We start from the raw sequence: 18,822 nt of genomic DNA on the forward strand, positions 1-18,822 counted from the left end.
ATTTAGCACCAAGCTAGGAAAATGTTTGTGGAAAAATGATTTATTAGGACCAGATTTTCAGCCTTTGTGATGGAGATAATTGTGGATGTGTTATTTTACTTTTTGAATTGAAGATGTCACTTTTGCTCAGAAGGGTATATGCTCCAAAATATATTTAAAGCAATGATGATCTGTTTTTCTGAAGAAACTTGTTTAGCTTAATCTCTCTGGTGTTCAGTAACTAGGAGCAATCATATCTAGAGACCAAAGGTTTTGATCATGTGGAACAGAATTTGCAGTCTAAGAGTTAGACAGTTAAAATACTTTCTGTGAGGGAAACATGAAATGATTAAATTGATGTCTCAGAAAAAAATTAATAGGTTAGAAATGGAAGAAGTTTTTGGAGGCTTGCATAGACCCAGTAGGAGGTATATTCAATAGTCTAGGTTTGAGGTAGTTATCGGTTGAACTAGATGAATTGTCATGAGAATAAAAAAGAAGTGATAGATTCAAGAGTTTCTAGAAAGAAAGTAACTGATTGTATATCCAAAAGGAGAATGGAGGAGGAGTTGAAGTAGGATGACTGGGAAAAATGACAAGTCTCAGAAACTGACAAATTTAGCTAAATGAACTAGGTGATTTATATTGTTTGTGACAGGGCCAGGGGAGGGAATGGTTTTGTCTGTCTTGTTTTTAGAGTATTTTGGAGATGTAAAGATGGCTTCCCTGGTGCCTCACACTGTAAAGAATCCACCTGCAATGCAGGAGACCTGGGTTCAATCCCTGGTGTGGGAAGATCCCCCGGAGGAGGAAGTGACAACCCGCTCCAGTATTCTTGACTGCAGAATTTCATGGACAGGGAAGCCTGGTAGGCTACAGTCCATGGGATCACCAAGAGTTGGACATGACTGAGCGACTAACAGAACAACAACAACAGGGGTAAAGAATTCAGCTTTTAGACATCCTGAGTTTGAGAGGACTGTAAAACATCAAAGTAGAAATTCATCAGAAAATCCAAAATATGGACTATAGTTCACAGTCCATGTCTGGAGATATTGACTTAGGGATTGTCAGTAGAGAGATGAAGTGGATGCCATGGGAGTAGCTAGAATATCCAATAGAGAGAAGCACAGATGTTTGAGCACAGAATTCTATGAAATATCTAGAGGTCCTCATTTATGAGACAGAAAGAAAAGAAAGAGCCTGGTGGTCAGAGAAGGAACAGCCGAAGGTATAAAGACAGAGTAAGGACAGGGGGGTATCATGGGAATCAGGTCAGAGAAAGGGAGACAAAATGGCGTTTGAATCCTTCCCTATGGAGATCTAGGTAGAACAGGGCCAGGCAACCATACTTGGTGATGAGAACACCACTGGTGATCTTCAAAGATGCAGTTTCAAGAGTTAGTGGTGGTGATGGTGGTGATGGCGGTGGTGGTGATGGGAGACGGAGGGAGGTGGGAGCGAGATGGGAGGCATGTGTCCTATCAGGAGGTGGGCTTCAAGTCCCATGTTTGGGGAAATTTAACTCTGAATAAAAGAAGATCATATGGAAAGTGTGTATGGCAGTCCTAAAGCAGGTTGGGAAAGAATTTCCAGACACAGAGCATTGCAGAAAGGAGTGAATTTATTAAGAACAAAGAGCAGAGATAATGTGGAAGCTGTGAACACAGCAGGCTGACCTCTTGACAAACCAGGGAAAGTTGACATTTTTTATGGGCTACTAGCCAATTTTTATAGCCTCAAGACAAAGAAAATTCCTGCCGGAAGGGTAGCATTAAATGACTGCTTGGGTGCTACAGGGTGAGTACAGGGGTGAGCATTTTTGCCTAATTTGGGGTCAGAAAGCTGGCCAGTAAAGATCAAGGGGCTTTGGGCAGTGGTTGCAATGGGGTTTAGACAATTTTGCAGGTGACCTTGGTTCTGGGCTCCACTTCTGTGGCCTTGATGCAAGGCCTTGCACCTGTGGCCGTGGGGAGACTGGGATTAGGTGAAGATAGCTATGCATTTGTGAAATGGGAGGGAGAGGAATTGGGAGGAAGGGATTGAAAACTGAAGGGGGATAAGAGGATTAAAGGAACCAAGTTCGAAAACAGGTAAAAGGAAAGGGGCTCATTTGCTGTCGTACAAGAGAGAAAGGGTCAGAATCTCTCTCTCAGCCCAAAAAAAGGAGCAAGTCCTCAAGACTGGTGAAGGAAGATCTGAGACAAAAATATGAAAAGGGGAAGAAACTTGGAGAGCCTTGGTCTTCTGAAGAGGTGGAAATGGGGCCACTGTGTAGATAGAAAGTGAATGAGCAAGAGACACAGGCAAAGAATTCCTTCCACTATTTCTTCAAATGGCAGCTTCCCATGAGGCAGGGAGATAAGACACAGGGAGAATGCGGTGTATCATAAAACCCACATCATTTTACACGCCTGTGAACCCACTGTTCACACGCCTGCCTCCTTTACTAGAATGTCAGTCTTTTGAAGGCAGAGACTTCTTTCTAGTACTTTTTGAAGTGCAAGAAAGCACGAAGGGTGATATAAAACCACATTTGTACCATCGTGATGGTTTCTAGTTTGCCTTTCTTTTTAAATAAACACTGGGGAAATAATGGAGAAACACTTTGTCCCTATTTTCATCTCCTATTCCATTCCTTTCTCTCCCTTCCTAGAAGCAAATGCTATTGTGAACGTATACCCCCTTAGCCTAACTGTGTATCTATTTATCTGTATCCATGAATATTCCATAATATTTTTACTGTATGATTTTGAAAATTTGCACAAATGGCTTCATATTATGCTTACCAATTATGCAATTTATCTCTTTTTTTTTAAATTTAGCTTTTTTAAACAAAACTAGTGGAAAACATAATAAAATAAAATAAAATTAGTTTTGAAGTCTCACCATGTTGAGAAATATAGACTTAGTTCCTTTCCTTTAATTTCTCGTATTTTATTAATCTTTGCATCCTCCATCTCCAGGGTAGCATAGGTAACCCACATAGCAAATATTATTAGGGAATAAATTAGGGCAAAAATATCATTAACAGATACTTTGTATAGCTCTTTGTTATGAAATACTTTTAACTATAATCTCTTTTCTCTGTCATTGTGTATTTTCTTCCCCAGGCTAATGTTTTTTAAGAAGAGTAATTATGCCTTATGCCAATGCATTCTATTCTTAATACCTACTTCACTGTTTGGCACATAGTAAAAGTGAAAGTCGCTCAGTCGTATCCGACTCTTTGCCACCCCATAGACTATACAGTCCATGGAATTCTCTGGGCCAGAATACTGGAGTGGGTAGCCTTTCCCTTCTCCAGGGGATCTTCCCAACCCAGGGATCAAACCCACGTCTCCTGCATTACAGGCGGATTCTTTACCAGCTGAACCACAAGGGAAGCCCAAGAATACTGGAGTGGGTAGCCTATCCCTTCTCCAGGGGATCTTCCCAACCCAGGAATCGAACCGGGGTCTCCTGCATTGCAGGCAGATTCTTTACCAACTGAGCTATCAGGGAAGTCCATTGTAACTCCTCAGTAAACAGTGATTGAATGAGTGACTCTTTACTGTAAGTATTATTTTGTGAAAGTCCAGACTCTGAGTACATAAGTGTTTTTCCAAGACCATGTGGTTGGAATCAGGACTAATAATCAGGTTTTCTGATACTAAATCCAGTGGTCCTTTCATTTTACTATTGAAAGAGCTATTGTAAGGCCTATATTAGGGAATCAATAGGAAAGAAATAATTATAATGAATTATTGCCCTGATATAACCAATAAATGGACTCTAAGTACCAATGTAATTGGGGAAAATTAATAACCATAACCAGGTGTAAGGCCTTGAAAGTTATCATGAGCAATCACTTAGAATGTTTTATCAAGTGGTCATTAAACCACGTGAGGTCCGAATTGTAAAGGAGATAGGTGAGTTATGAGGACGTACAGGATTGCAAGAGTGAAGGATTAGGCAGGAAGCAGTTTTACTAAAGTACGACTCTTCTGCCAAGGTTACTGGTAACCTAATTGCCTTTAATGACACACTAGTGTTTATCTCCCCTTCTGGGTTCAGTGATGCCACCGCTCCTGACTCTCCTCCACCTCACTTTCTTGACCACCTCCTAAGAAACCCTTCCCTCAGACAGGGACAGTTGAGTGGAGATCTGAAGGAAATGACAGGAGTTCTAGGAAAAAAGATCTCAGGAACTCCTTCAGACACCCCCCCGCCCCAGTCTGTCCTCTCTCTAGGCTGGATTAATATCAATCGATACTTTTAACCCTTCCCTTGATGAATTGGAGGTTTGACCCCAGTTTCCTCACTCAGAAGCAGGTCTCCATCACCTCTTGCCTTCCTGGAACAACTCTTGGGTCCTGGGCAGCTATTAAAGTTGGGATTGCTGCAAAGAACCAGCTCTGGAGAGCGATCCACCCTAATGCCCCTGACAGAGCAACTGGGTGGTCAGTCTGCACAGGATAAGGCCTTTTAAGGAACTTATTTTGAAGTATAAGCACTGTTAGCTCACTTTCAGACTCATATCTTGGTCATTTTGGGGCCTCCTTTACAATTTGTTACATTTAGAGTATTGGTCACTTCAGTCATATCCTACTCTTTGCAACCCCTGATCTGTAGCCAGCCAGGCTCCTTTGTCCATAGAATTCTCCAGGCAAGAATACTGAAGTGGGAAGCCATTCCCTTCTCTAGGTGATCTTCTTGACCCGGGGATCGAACCCAGGTCTCCTGCGTTACAGGCGGATTCTTTACCATCTGAGCCACAAAGGCAGTCCCACATAAAGGACATTTAACCATACCAATTTAACAAACGCTTGTTGAGGTGGACTCTGCCTCTTGTTTTTGTTGAATTGAGTCAGGACACAGATTCTCTGCCACACGTCTTGCTCAAGATGCACTCTTACAGTTTTCCTGACACCCCAGTGCTCGGATAGATGCAACATTCCCTCCTCACATAACAAAAACTCAGGCACTAGAAGATCTGATCTCACCCAGGATCATCCATGCATGCCCCTTCTTCCCATAACATAATCTGAAGATCATAGTTCTAGGCTTAAAAATCAGATCAGGTCGTCAGAGAATTTTTGTTCTGTTTCCAGGTATCAGAGATCATATGGGGAATGAAATTTGATTACCACAACACTGACATTTCTTGGACATATTCTTGAATTTGGGGGTGAATAGAATAGAGTGTGTGTAATCAGGACAGTCTTATATCCCTGTGATAATCAGAAGCATCCTTGGATGTTCTGCACTCACTCAAGAGGGATGTAGAAATTAAACTGTATCAGTGACTTTGTATGAAGAAATAAGTGACATGACAGTAACCAAGAAGCAGATGTGGGGCATGGATGGCTCATTAGAAAGAGCATCAATTGTTTATTTTGAAGTCCTAGTGCCAGATCCATACAAGTTCATGAATTAGATCCAATGCCTAGTGAATAAATGGCATTTAATTAGAGAAAGGAAAATGGAAAAAGAAAACAGAAGAAACAGGCTAAAGTAGAGTCACTGGGACTTCCCTGGTGATCCAGTGGTTAAGACTCTGCACTCCCAATCCAGGGGGCATGGGTTCGATCCCTGGTCAGGAGATTAAGATCTCACAGGCCACACAGCAGGGCCAAAAAAGTAAAATTGAGTAACTAATGCGCTCATAGTGAGTCTTGAAAATATGTCTTAAAAATATATCATAATTTTCAGGAACTTCCCTGGTGGTTCAGTGGTTAAGAATCTGCCTTGGAATACAAGGGGCACATGTTTGATCCCTGGTTAGGGAACTAAGATTCCATATCCTGTGGAGCAACTAAGTCTGAGCACCGCAACTGTAGAAGCCCACACGCTCTCGAACCTGTGTGCCACAACGATAGAGTCCATGCGCTGTGCAACAAAGGAGCCCGGGAGATACAACTAAGACCCAAGGCATCCAAATAAATAAATATTACACACACACACACACATATATATATATCTTAGTTTTTAATGTGGAAGATAGTAACTCAACACTGCAGGGACTCAAGGAAGGCACATAAGGGTCTCATGTCTGAGGAGGGAATTGATGAAAGGTTGTAGCCTTTAATATCTGATGATGAAAAGAGATCTCCTTTCTTTGGGGTGAGTCCTTGATTCCAGTTTTACATTTGTGGAGCAATTAGCAGGACGCCTCTTGGCTTTGCTTGGTCTCCTCCGTTAGAAGAATGCCTCTGATATGTAATATTTGTTTCAAAACCCAAAGAAGCTTGTTTCCTTTTGAGGTTTGCCTTACTTTTTATGTTCTGAAGTTCATTTTGGACCTCAGATTTTGCTCCAAGCAATAAAACTGGTTGGCTTGTACTAACATAATGGAGCCGTAATTTTAGCCAACTCTGGGGGGCGGGGAGATAGTTAAGGTGTGTAGTGGTTTCTGTGGTTTCTATGTGGAGTAGAATTCCCTGCAAAGCTTTTCCATGTGGTGTTTTAATAGCTGTCTTAAAACTCTCTGATGCATGGAGCAAAACTGAATTAGACTCATGTGCTAGATTGCTGGGATGGGCCAAGAAACCAAAGAAACAAAAGAGAAACAATCAAACAGCCTAAGCTCAGAGGCTGTCAGAAGAAGATCCTCAAGACATATCCAAATTGAAAATTAAAGACATGATCACCTGATTTAACCCATTTTTGCAGGACTTTCTAAGGAAAACTGGAATTTTTCCTTTGCACGTTTTAATATTTAATTTTGCATGGAATTTTACAACTTACAAAATGCTTCAATACATATGAAGCATTTTGTAAGTTGTAGTATATATATGTAATATATGTATATATCAGAGAAGGCAATGGCACCCCACTCCAGTACTCTTGCCTGGAAAATCCCATGGACGGAGGAGCCTGGTAGGCTGCAGTCCTTGGGGTTGCGAAGAGTCAGACATGACTGAGCGACTTGACTTTCACTTTTCACTTTTATGCATTGGAGAAGGAAATGGCAACCCACTCCAGTGTTCTTGCCTGGAGAATCCCAGGGATGGGGTCGCACAGAGTTGGACACGACTGAAGTGACTTAGCAGTAGCACAACAACCTTTGGAAGTTTGTGTTATTAGATCCATTTTTATAAATGAGAAAACTGTCACAAAGATAGATCCAAGGACGTTTGGCTGAGAAACTACAGAGGCAGAATTGGATACCACCTTAAAGCTCTGCATATTTACACCAGAACTTCAATAATTTTAATTAGTGATCATATTTAATATTCAAGAAGCAAGGACCACCGGACGAGTAGTGTGTATACACAGTAAAGATGTTTCTGGACTGCTGAGTTCTCATCAATGAATATAAGGCATTGTAGCGTTGTCTAAACTGTAAGAGAATATACTCCTCCTTTCATTCAAACGCTCAGTGATTCAGAGACATGGTTCCCTCCAAAGTGCTAAGTGTAGCTGATAAAATGCCACGTACTTAGTTGGCATTCCCATATTAAGAATGCGTAAAAATTCTCTTTAGTGTGTGGTTTTGGCTGCTAAGTTCCAGGAACATTTATTGAATGTTACTATATGCCAGGCACTTGGGCACAGTAGGAAGTTATCTAGGTGATATGATTCTAGCGAAGCCTTTTCCACTGCCCCAGCCCATTGCCTGAAATACCTTCCTCAGCAGGGCATCCCATCCTCCTGAGTTAGTCCAGGAGTCACTGTGATTCCTTTGAAAACTGTAGGTAGCTTGAAAAGAAGAAAATACTTTAAACTTTTTTCTTTTAATTTTACCAAAATCTTGGGGTATATTTATTCATCCAGTTAGCAGAATCAACTATTAAGACTCTGAGTTAAATAGGAAGTGATGTTGATACTTTTATTCTACCCAAGAGAAGGGATGGGGAATTCTAGAAATTCACCCATCAGGACCCAGGGGAGCCAGAATATAGCAGCAACAGGTCAGGGAGCCCATCTTATCCAGAGAGAGGGTTGCCCTAAGGGTCTCTATCCAGAATAAACTGCAGTCACTTTGCTTTTTTTTTTTAAACTTTTATTTGCATGTATTTTTTGCCGCATTTATTTCCAGGCCATAAGTTTTTGTTCTTCAGTTTCTTCTGAGCTATCTTTTACTTCTGTGCAACCTCCTCTTCTGGTTTAGGAACAACCTGTTCTTTTTCAGTAAGGATAATCTGAATGTGGCCGGGAGAGCTCATGGAGGCATTGATCCGACCATGAGCTCTGTAAATCCTGCGCCCTGGGGGGCTTTGTTTTACCTGGATGTGCTCAATGACCAGAGAATCTACATCTAAGCCCTGAAGTTCAGCATTCATCTCTGCATTTTTTAGTGTGTGCAGTAAAAATTCAGCACTTTTGGGGCCACCAACCCTTCCCATCTAGCCCCATTGTTCAGCCTTTGCATACCTACCAACTCCACCATTTGTAACAATGGACTGGCACATGTTGTTTCTTTAAAGTGACATCTTTCAGATACTTGGTGGCTTTTTGGATATGTATGCCCTTGATGACCTGGGTAATTTCATGAGTGTTCTTAAAGTGAACACAAAGAATTGAACCCTTGATTTGCATGATTTTGTGGAGTTTTCTGGGTCAAGTGAAAAACGCACCATTTTTAGAGGTCAGTTTAGGCCACTTACCGGAAATGATCACTTTGCTTTTGTTTTCAAGAACTAGTCCTACCTGATATCAGTATTTCAGATCTGGATCCATAAGATTAACCAGGTGAGTATTTGCAATGCAAATACCAAACATTTGATCCAAGTTCTTCAAGTAAGCAGGTCCCCATCTCTAATGAAAATTAGCCTGGTAGCCAGTCTTCTGTGTGTGGCTGTTTCAGAACTCATCCTCTCCTTAGTCAGCCTCTGTACTCCTCATTTAACTCTAATCCCTGTCTTTTCACAGCTGATGATGGGTTGACATCTCTGACAGATCTGCACCAAGTACAAAATGATTTAAAGCTTTCTCCTGCCTCACGCTCACGTTCTCTCCCACAGCTCCCAAAATTCTATACCTGTAGAGTTTTAAATATCCTGTGTTGACGATTTTTGCCATCTCTTTCAAAGACCTAAAATATTTTAAAAATATACTAGTTAACAAGTTTGTTGTTATCAAAAGAAAATTATTTTACAAGTTAGACTGTCACTCATGAGGCAGCTGTTGATATTGTTTGATTTTTTTCTTGGTTCACCCATAAGCTTTCCACACTTGAAATAGCATGTATGGGATAACCATGTTTGTTCTAATGACTAACACAAGGAGAAGCCCCCAGCATAATATCCATCATGATGGCTTTGATTATTGCTAAGTGCTGTGCCGAGAAAGGCTCTCTATAGATTTTCTCATTCAATCTTCAAAACAATCCCAAGGTACCCTTATTTATACATGAGGCACAGAGAAGTTAAGTAACTTGCCCAAGGATGCACAGCTGGTTCGCTGAGCTTCAAAAACAGACATTCTCTATCCTGAGACCAGGCTCAAAGATCACTATGCCACAATGACCAATGCTTTTCCAAGGGGCCACCAGAGTATGAGGGAGCCTCATCACCTGTGGGCAGGGAGTATTGGGGATCTCCCACGGCAACAGCCACAGTGCTCAGGTCCTGATGGGGAAGTAACCCCTGAGATGGCCAAGAGGAAAGGAGAGCCTTGGAGTGGGTCGGCTCTGCTTCTGCCACAGTGGCCTCTCTGTCCTTACCTCGTCACCTGCGTTTATAGAGCCTATTTTGAAGGATAGTGCTAAAGGCCAGGCCACCACTGAACCAGCATCAACAGACATTTAATTATGAATTCACATGGCACACGGCTGCACATGTGTATTGGGGGCAGGTAGGGGGAGGACGGAGATAATCTGCTTTGCCCTTCAGTATTTTCTCAGCGACAGCCTTGGCCTTGTAAGTCAAGATCAGCTCTAAGTCAGTCTCAGACCCACAGACCTTCCTGGGATGGGGGCCACAGTGTGCTGCTAAATATTTAATAACCTGCTCTTCAGGAGGGAAACTCTGATTTGTAGCATTGCTGTTGCCGCAGTGTAAATGCTCCCACCGCAGCACATTTCAGGCTATCAACACAGCCTCACTGAATAGAGTCAGGAAGAGCTGTGGGCAATCAGATTCAGCACACTCCTGGATGAAGTCAGAAAATTCGGCCAAAGCTGATTCGTGAGAAAAGACCCTGATGCTGGGAGAGATTGAAGGCAGGAGGACAAGGGGACAACAGACAAGATGGTTGGATGGCATCACTGACTCAATGGGCATGAATTTGAGCAAGGTCCAGGAGATGGTTAGGGGCAGGAAAACCTGTGTGCTGCAGCCCATGGGGTCTTAGAGAGTTGGACACGACTGAGCAACTCAACAACAACGACGACGACGACAACACTCCTGGACGAAGTCGGAAAATTAGGGTGTTCAGAGAGGGTGGTGTTGCTGCCGGAGACAAGAATCAGGTGTACATTCTGGACCCAGACGACTCATTTTGTGTGTGGTTCCTCGTTTCCCCACCCTACTCTGATACCTTCCACCATAAAATCAAGCTCCTAAGAATTCTTGTCAAAGGCATCTTAAAAGAAAACGGAATCATAGAACTTGCAGCCCGTAGGCAATAGGTGAAAGGGAAGAGGGAATTGTCCACCACTGGCCTTTTTGATGGGAGACAGGAGAAAGTGGGAAAAAGGACAGAGGTAGGAGGAGTAGTTTTTTAAGTCAGCACGTACGTGTATGTGATTCTTTGGCTTTTCCCTCCTCTTAGGAAGAGCTGCCTCCTTCCCCTAGCTGCCAGTCTGGTTACTGGTCTGAGTCACTCCCAGGAAATAGGTCTTAGCAGAGGGATGGCTTAGCAGGGTTTAGCTTCCCACAGCCTTGTTACTGACCCCTGATATGAACCATGTTAGATCAGATACAGTCTGTTTTCCTCCCAAAGGACTTCGAGGCTAGGGACTGGAGGTCCTGATCAGTTTCCTGACATTCTAGGGCTTTATGATTCCCAGGGTCAGATTTCTTTCTAAGCATCTTCTCTGCTGATTAACAGATATTTACATAGAGAGAGCCCTGCCCTGTTTTGCATTCACTGCTGGGCACTGTGAGCTGCAGAAGCAGGTGAAACAGTGTTTCCAATCTAAAGGGCTTACAGTCTCTTCGAGAAAATGCGACAGTTCTGTGAAATAATTCCTAAATAAGGAACACGTATAACAGCATGGTGATGATATGCCAAACTGTAGCCTTTGTAATAAATTGTGAGAAACCTATAGTTAAAGAAGCATCTGCGTGCTGTGCTGTGCTTAGTCGCTCAATTGTGTCCAACTCTTTGCGACCCCGTGGACTGTAGCCCACCAGGCACCTCTGTCCATGGGGATTCTCCAGGCAAGAATACTGGAGTGGGTTGCCCTGCCCTCCTCCAGGGGATCTTCCCAACCCAGGGATTGAACCCAGGTCTCCCACATTGCAGGCGGATTCCTTACCATCTGAGCCACTAGGGATGCAAACTGCATCCTGGTCCTTTGTATTATTCTTTTTTGTTACATAACAATGTGTACCCAATTTTTAACTTATATTTCCAACTCATTTTACAGTTAGGATCCCCTTTTAACAAATATGATTATAGCAGCCAGTTCAATGTAATAAAAATATTTCTTCTTCTGGCCAACAGCCCATACTAACACTCCTTTGCTGATGGAGATCCAAGACTCCTTTTGAAGGAAAAACCCCGTATGAGAAAGACATTCACAAATCCCTGTCCATTAGGCAGTAAATCTACTTAACAAAAAGGTTATCCTTTCAGCAGAGTATTGACATAAAGTACAGGTTTGCATACCTGCACAGTGTTAAATAACTCTCGACAAAAACCTGACTTTTTCAATGTTGCATTGATTTTATTTGGGGCCTTATAGGGCTTTTTGCCTCATAGAGCTCCACAGGTTCCAATCAGGTCTGGGTAGAGGACTGTGGGAATCTCACCCCGATTGTCCAGGGCAACAGATCCCCTGACACGCTAGCAAAGGAAGCAGAAGAGAACACGTGCATATCTGCCCTTGTCGTTCCCCGTATCAGCTCTCATTCTCATCAAGGAAAAGCTACATTTCACTTATTTTTTCAATTTATTTTATTGACGTATATTTGATTTATAATGTTTGTGTTACTTTCTCCTATATAGCAAAGTGATTCAGTTTTACATATATGTATATATATATTATATATATGTATATATATATTCTTTCTACATATTCATTTCCATTATGGTTCATCATAGCATATTGAATTAAGTTCCCTACACTATACTACTTTTCACTGACATTTGAAAGGGTTTTGGTAATTATATTAGAATACTGGAATGCCTAAGTAAAAGTTGGAGAATTTTCAATGTATGAAAGAAAAATTGTTATGAATCTACCGTGTGTCTCTGGGACAGTGGGTTTATGTGAGCAGCCAGATTCTCTGTGTTTACATGAGTACTTTCTTGCTGTAGGAGTCGGGTATGTGTTTGGGTTAGGGCACCCTCCTGCCAGGCTTCAAATTAGGTGAGGCTGGTAAAGTAAATAAAAGGTAATGGATTGTGTCCATTCATGACTTCATTCCATCCTGGGAATGACTTTATCAATAACTACTCGAGGGCAAGACTTGGCAATAAGCATGTTCAGTAGATGTCTGCCGGCAATAGAAAGCTGCTTTTATTTTCTAAGGTGTCTGAGATGTGCCAGACTGAAACCCTCTTCCCTCACTGTTGGATACATCTAGTGTAGTTTAATGGCTTCTTTCTCTAGGCTCATGCTGCTAATTACACCCGAGCTTCTTGAACTGTCTTAATCAAATTCACACACAGGTAGGAGCCCTGCAGGACTCAGGAGTGTGGTGAATCAGGTTCCGTGTGTTGTACTTTCATTTGTCCTCTCTGGTCCACACTCGTTTTCTCTGTGCTCACTTCGCTTGCTGCCCTGTGAACTCAAATTTAAGGGCTGTGTGTTCAGTTGCGTGTTAGGGTGGGATACCGGTGGAAGGCTGCATTTTAACAGCATTTTGCCAAATTTAAATTGGGTTGATTTTTTTTTCCATATTAATTTCCTATTTTTAATACTGCAGCCAGATAGGAGAGATTTGAAATCTACCATTATCCTGAAATACTAAGAAAAAAGTTCAAAACTTATATCTGCAGAGCATCACTTAGTTAACGAGTCTCCCTAATTAGACACAGTTGGAAATGATTGCTCTCCGTGATGAGAGTGTTGTGTGTTTCCTGGCATCTCGGTGCCCCCTAGTGCAGCGTGCCAGTGAGCGCATCCTTCTGGGCAGGCAGTCTTTGTGTTTTTACTGTCGGATCAGTCCATTTCACGCTTCCCTGGGTTCTGGCGATGTAATTAGACACTAATCCATGATTCCAACAAAGTCCTTGGTCAGTCCCATTTTGCCAGATAGACCCAACTTTTAGAGTAGGTGTTTGGTGGGCTAGAGAGTGCAGAAAGTAAACCTCAGCTGGACTCTTGAGACCCCTTCCAATGGAGACACATGGCCTAGCTCCCAATGGACCTTGTAGAGAGTTCTGAACACGAACAAATCTCCTGCTCTAGTGCAGGCGATCTGTCTCAGGGTGATCACTGGGACCCCAGGAGTTTCAGTACCTCGCCAATAATCAGAGGAAAAGATTTTGTATCAAGATGCACTCCTACTGTGCAGAGCAACAAGAACAAAGGGCTTTGAGAGAGAAACAAGCTTGGGAAATTTCCTCAAACTCCTTTAGCCTTTATAAAACAGTCTTTGATAAAAAAAAAAAAAAAAGTAATCTTAGACATTTTAAAGTTTTAATACATCATCTATTTTGAAACCTCTATATACTTTAACATGTGATATAAATCTTCCTCTATTAGGTATACTGTGGCCAAAATAGCCATTAGGTGCAATTTAAGGATTATGGAAAGGCGCTCTGAACCTAAAGGCTTGCTCTCAAAACTGTTCTGAAATAATCACAAAATTGTGAGCCATGTATGTGGTCTTCATGAAGTTCTGCCAAAATGACCTTGAAACAAGCTGTTTAACTTCGTTGGGCCTCTGTTTTTCCATCTATAAAGTATTAGTGCCCCTATTTAAAGGGATTACTTAAGGATTCAATGAGATAACATATGCCTGACACATGGCAGATTTCAATAATTGTTACTCCTACCTCCTCCTCTTTCCCTCACCTTTTTTTCTTTTTTTTCTGATCTGAAACAGTCAACACCTGTCTCAAATACCAGACACTAATGGGTAGATGGTGGATTACGATGCCCTCTTTGTGAATTGTCCCCAAAGAGCTGAGACGCAGCCAATTCTCGTCACCATTAGCTTTTGAATATTGGCTAGGAAATCTGTAAGAGGGTGTGGGGTAAGCGGGTAGATGTAGCCATTAAAATCTTCAGTGTAGAAACTGTAACTAGTAGGAACATCAAGTTATTGCCTGTTCAGGAGCTGCACCTACTTGACTAAGGAAGGAAAGGTTTTTCTTCTTTAATGATGATTGTAATTGCAGTTTTGACTGAGGGAGCAGACAAGAGGAAAGAAAAGGCATCCAATGTGGAGGAAGGTCATTTGGTGATTATGGAATTTTTTTTCCAGTTATAAATATCACACTTGCTTTTCAGGGTCAGGCTATTTGAAAAACAGATGCTCAGTCTTCCTATGGTGAATTAGTCAACAAACAAAAAAAAAGATTTTAAATCCAGTCTAACAGAAGGAAACTCAGAGCCATACCTACATGCATGCTTGCACGTGTACACAAACACAAATACACACCTTGGAGATTAAGCAGACATTTTTATGCTTTTATGTGTGTTATTTGTTTTGGTGACAACACTGAAAATTCTGTGGGTTTTGTTATGTGGTTGCGGTTAGTGAGTTTCCATGCAGAGAAGTAAGAGACATTTAACGGTAGTCACTCTTTGATGGTAAAGAAGAATTTGTCTTTTCTCCCATCTATACTCTAGTTCTGTCATTACCTTGACACATGGATTGGACAGAAACCCAGAGAACCGTGGAAAATTATGTGTTTCATTAAAGTTCTGTGAAATCTTTCCAGATCTTCTTAGACATTATTCTGGAATTGACCAAGGGTGAATTTTACTCTATTTTTATCATATCTCTGGAATGGAGCTAGAGGAAATCTTACATATGCCTCTGTCCAACCCCTTTATTTTATAAATGGAGAAACTAAGATCTAAAGAGGTCGCAGGGCCAGGGTGGCCTCCCTTATTATTATCTCCCTTTCCTGATGAATGTATCACATTTGCTTGGTCCATCTCCCCAAGGTAGTGAGTGTTCAAAAGCAATAGACCTGATTTGCATGAGTTTGGCTTTCCTTAGCACCGCATCATGGGAAAGTCAGTCAATTCCATTCCTCATTTCCTCCAGAGAATTGCTTCTTCCCAACAAAATTATAATAGAGAGAAAGGGATTACTGAATAAGTATATTGTTTTTTAGTAACTTATTTTTTATTTGATGAAACATTTCATGTTCAAGTTTAAAACTGCAGCCTATTTCTTGAGAGTGAAAAGAACTTGCATGTGAATTGGCAATGAGAGTGTTGTGTTTACATTAGGAGGAGAATATGTGTCCTAGTTCTGTGCTTTACAAAAACTCTGGGATTGAATTTTACCTCATGTAAAACCTATCTGACAACTCATTCAATATTACCCAACAATCAACAAATATTTATCAAGCTCCTCCTACTTTCCTAGCAGCATTTAGAGTCTTAGCATGCATGTTATCAGGGAACAAAACAAAGATTCCTGCGTTGGAAATTGTACATTCATGCACATTTGTAACATACAGATGAACTATTGCTTTCCAGTACCAAAGTATTGTTGCACAGCATTCTAGTGAAAATGTGTCATTTAAAAAATTAAAAATCGTCTTTCTTAAAATAAAGGCCTCGTTTCTCAGGGAAATTTTCTGGGCAAGTTGCATGAAATTTGGCACAATACTGCCGCCTTGTGGCTGCTTGAATAAAAAACCCACATACACCATCAGGTCAGCCTGTCTTTAAGGTTTCTAGGACAATTACCCTGTTTGTCAATGGAAGCCTCTGACACAAAATTACCTCGCCAGGAGTACTTAGAACCGGATTCCCTCTGATTTTGTCACAGAACGACTGGAAGGGCTCCATCGCTTTTGTCGTTGGAAACCGGATCGAGGACGAGGTTCTCATTCGCGCTCTCACCCTCGCTGTCCAAGTCCCTCAGCGCAGACTCTTCAGCATGGTCTCCTGGCAAGACATCGTCCAGCAGGTACCTGTCCCTTCTCACCCCGACGCCCGCTGGAGACTTCCTTCTTAAAATAATAAAGTAATGAAATCAATAAAACTAACACATTCTTGGGCAGTTTGGTAAGTTTGGGTGCAGGACTTTGCTGAAATACTTAGCTAGAATAAATTTGGAAAGATCTAATCTGGAAGGGGTTGTTTTTTGTTCGTGAATGCTGCCCTTTCAACATCCATTCATTCAACAAAAATGTCTGAGGTCATACTAGGCTCCATGCTAAGTTTTGTGAGGAATTATTTAATAAAGGCCTCAATAGCAATAAAAGACAAAACTATTTAATGTTCCAAGGAAGGCCATAACTAACTGGGAAAACGAAGTCTCCAAAGCATCCTAGCTGTCAGAGGTTGGAGGAGAAGGATAACACAGAGAACTTCTGTCAGATGGCACACCCTCATACAATTACTAATGGCTTACCAAAGTGGCTATAAATATTTGAACTAACTGATGACTATCTCTTCCCCAGTCCCTCAAGTCACCTAGGTACTTGAAAGTCACATCTGTCTAAGTATTCCTTAAGTAAGCCCTTCTTTTTCCTTATAAATGAATTTTCTTACAGGTCAATGGATCAAGTGCAATTTTTGGAAGTACATCTAAAAAGGCAAAGAAACCTCTAAGTGGTAATGCTCCCTTGTATTATGAGGTAGGTAAGTGTATTGATTGAAGAGATTTCTGTAATTTTTTAAAACACAAGAACTGAAGTAAAAATTTTATAGTCACTTTTTAAAAAAAATTAATTCATTTTTTGAAAGCAAATCCCCTCTCATTGTTGGGGCTGTTTATTCCTAATGATGGGCATGTAAAAAATCTTTTTCCCTTTTAACAAAATCCCCCTTTAGGAAAAAAGTTGTCCCACATTGTCTACACTATCACTGTGTCCAATTGAAGACTGTAAATCAGAAATGTGTGTATATAAAAGTGTTGGGTCATACTTTTTTATGGTAATTACTAAGTGTATTATGGTATTAAAGGGGGTCGTGTTATTGGTGAATTACCAAGTGTTAGTTTCACCAAAGAAACAATGTAAAAATGCCCCAGAAAGTGCTTCCTGCACATGGCAGAGAAACAACTGGAATAATTTTCCATCCATTTGTGAACTTTGCGTACACTTCACATTCTACTCTAATCAGTGTGAAAATAACAATAATCTTCAGATTAATGATCCATTCTGCTTCTAGCAGATGCAAAAATCTGGCCTGGCTGGCCAGTGGGTTTGTGCAAAGGACTTAGAACTCAGGCCCAGTACAGGGGCTTTCCTCTTACCCTGCCTTGTTAATATCCAACTTAGAAGAAACTATAAAAATCCAACAATTAATTAGAATATCGCTTAAAATTTGTCAGGCACTATTTTTATGACTCTGCAGACCAAAAGCATTAAGATTTTGGGATCTTTCAAAACAAACTTGTTTGCACTTTATTTCAGTGATGACTAATAAAGTTTTTATGTGTCTCGGTTCTTCGATGGTTTCATAATAGGCTCTGTAGTGTTGCCTGAGTACTATCTGAACAAGCTCCCCTGGATTTATTTACGATTGCCAATTCTGTGGATTTTGTAGCATTAACTCTTGCTGCACTGCTCCTGCTGTCATGGAAAACTCGTTCTGCACTGTTAAGGTCAGAGAACGTGCCTTCTAGCTTTTGTTAGGATGTCCCACATGTGTGTGCCCAAGTTGAAACATTATGTGATACCTGGATTTAAAATATTGGAAGTTTTCTTCTGAAGTAGCCATAGAAATCCACGTCCAATTCTCAGGCCTGGGATCAATTAGCCCCCACTCCCCCTCCCACCCAAAGGACTCTTTCTTCTTCAAAGATGCTCAGAGAAAATCAGAGATGATAACGGGCCAGTTTTTACATCTGATGTGGACAGGCATCTTGACTTGGATGTGGGATAGCCCGATGTTACAGACCTCGAGTTCAATTAGAAAGCCATTCCTCTCCAATCTGTGCTGTGATTCCGAGGAGCCTTCACTCAGAGGAGGTCCATCTCACATCTGGCTCCCCCACATTCTTCCAATGGAGCATTTGCGCAACAAGCTTCCCACACCGGCTCACAGACGCTCTTCTGAATGGTTTCAGAAGAAAAGGGAAGGCAGGATGAGCAGCAGAGAGATGGACCTGGGGTGCACCAAACCTGCATTAATGTCAGTCACTGTAGCAAAAGTGGATCAAACGCATAAAATAAATGCAGGTTCCTGGGTAGTATCAGCCAAGGCCAGCGTGCACATCTGGAGAAGAGGACACATCTCCAACCTCAGTCCCTCCACACTTAGGACCTGTTTTGGCCCCTCTTCTCAGGAGAAGTGAAATGCTACACAGCCAGTGCCTACTGAGAGTCTCAACGCAGTTAGGAGTGGTGGCCGTGAAGGAGGCCCAGAAGCCAAACTCTTTGAGGACCTCTGGACCTTCCAGGCATGCAGACAGCCTGCTCTTAACTCTATTTCTGGTTAAAATCTTTCATGGTTGGTAACAACTAGGACAGTGGCCACAGGTGAATTCCTCAAGAGCCTGTTTAGGAAGTCTTTTATTTTTCTTCTCAAAGGAAGCTCTACGGTGGGGGAAGAAAAGATAATCCAACAAAATTGCTTCTGTTACATGGGAAATTCATAGAGTTCTG

General features: G+C 41.6%; 1 protein-coding gene across 1 annotated transcript in view; it reads left to right on the plus strand.

Moving 5' to 3' along the window:
• SPAG17 (sperm associated antigen 17) overlaps positions 1-18,822 on the plus strand; it is a 232,357-nt gene that overhangs the window by 14,778 nt on the left and 198,757 nt on the right. Inside the window, exons 2-3 of the mRNA XM_043459617.1 lie at positions 16,035-16,175; positions 16,765-16,848. Of these exons, the coding sequence (XP_043315552.1) occupies positions 16,035-16,175; positions 16,765-16,848 (225 nt within the window). The remainder of the gene's footprint in view (positions 1-16,034; positions 16,176-16,764; positions 16,849-18,822) is intronic.

The sequence above is a fragment of the Cervus canadensis genome, chromosome 2 (genome assembly GCF_019320065.1).
Source record: "Cervus canadensis isolate Bull #8, Minnesota chromosome 2, ASM1932006v1, whole genome shotgun sequence".
Taxonomy (NCBI): Eukaryota; Metazoa; Chordata; class Mammalia; order Artiodactyla; family Cervidae; genus Cervus; species Cervus canadensis.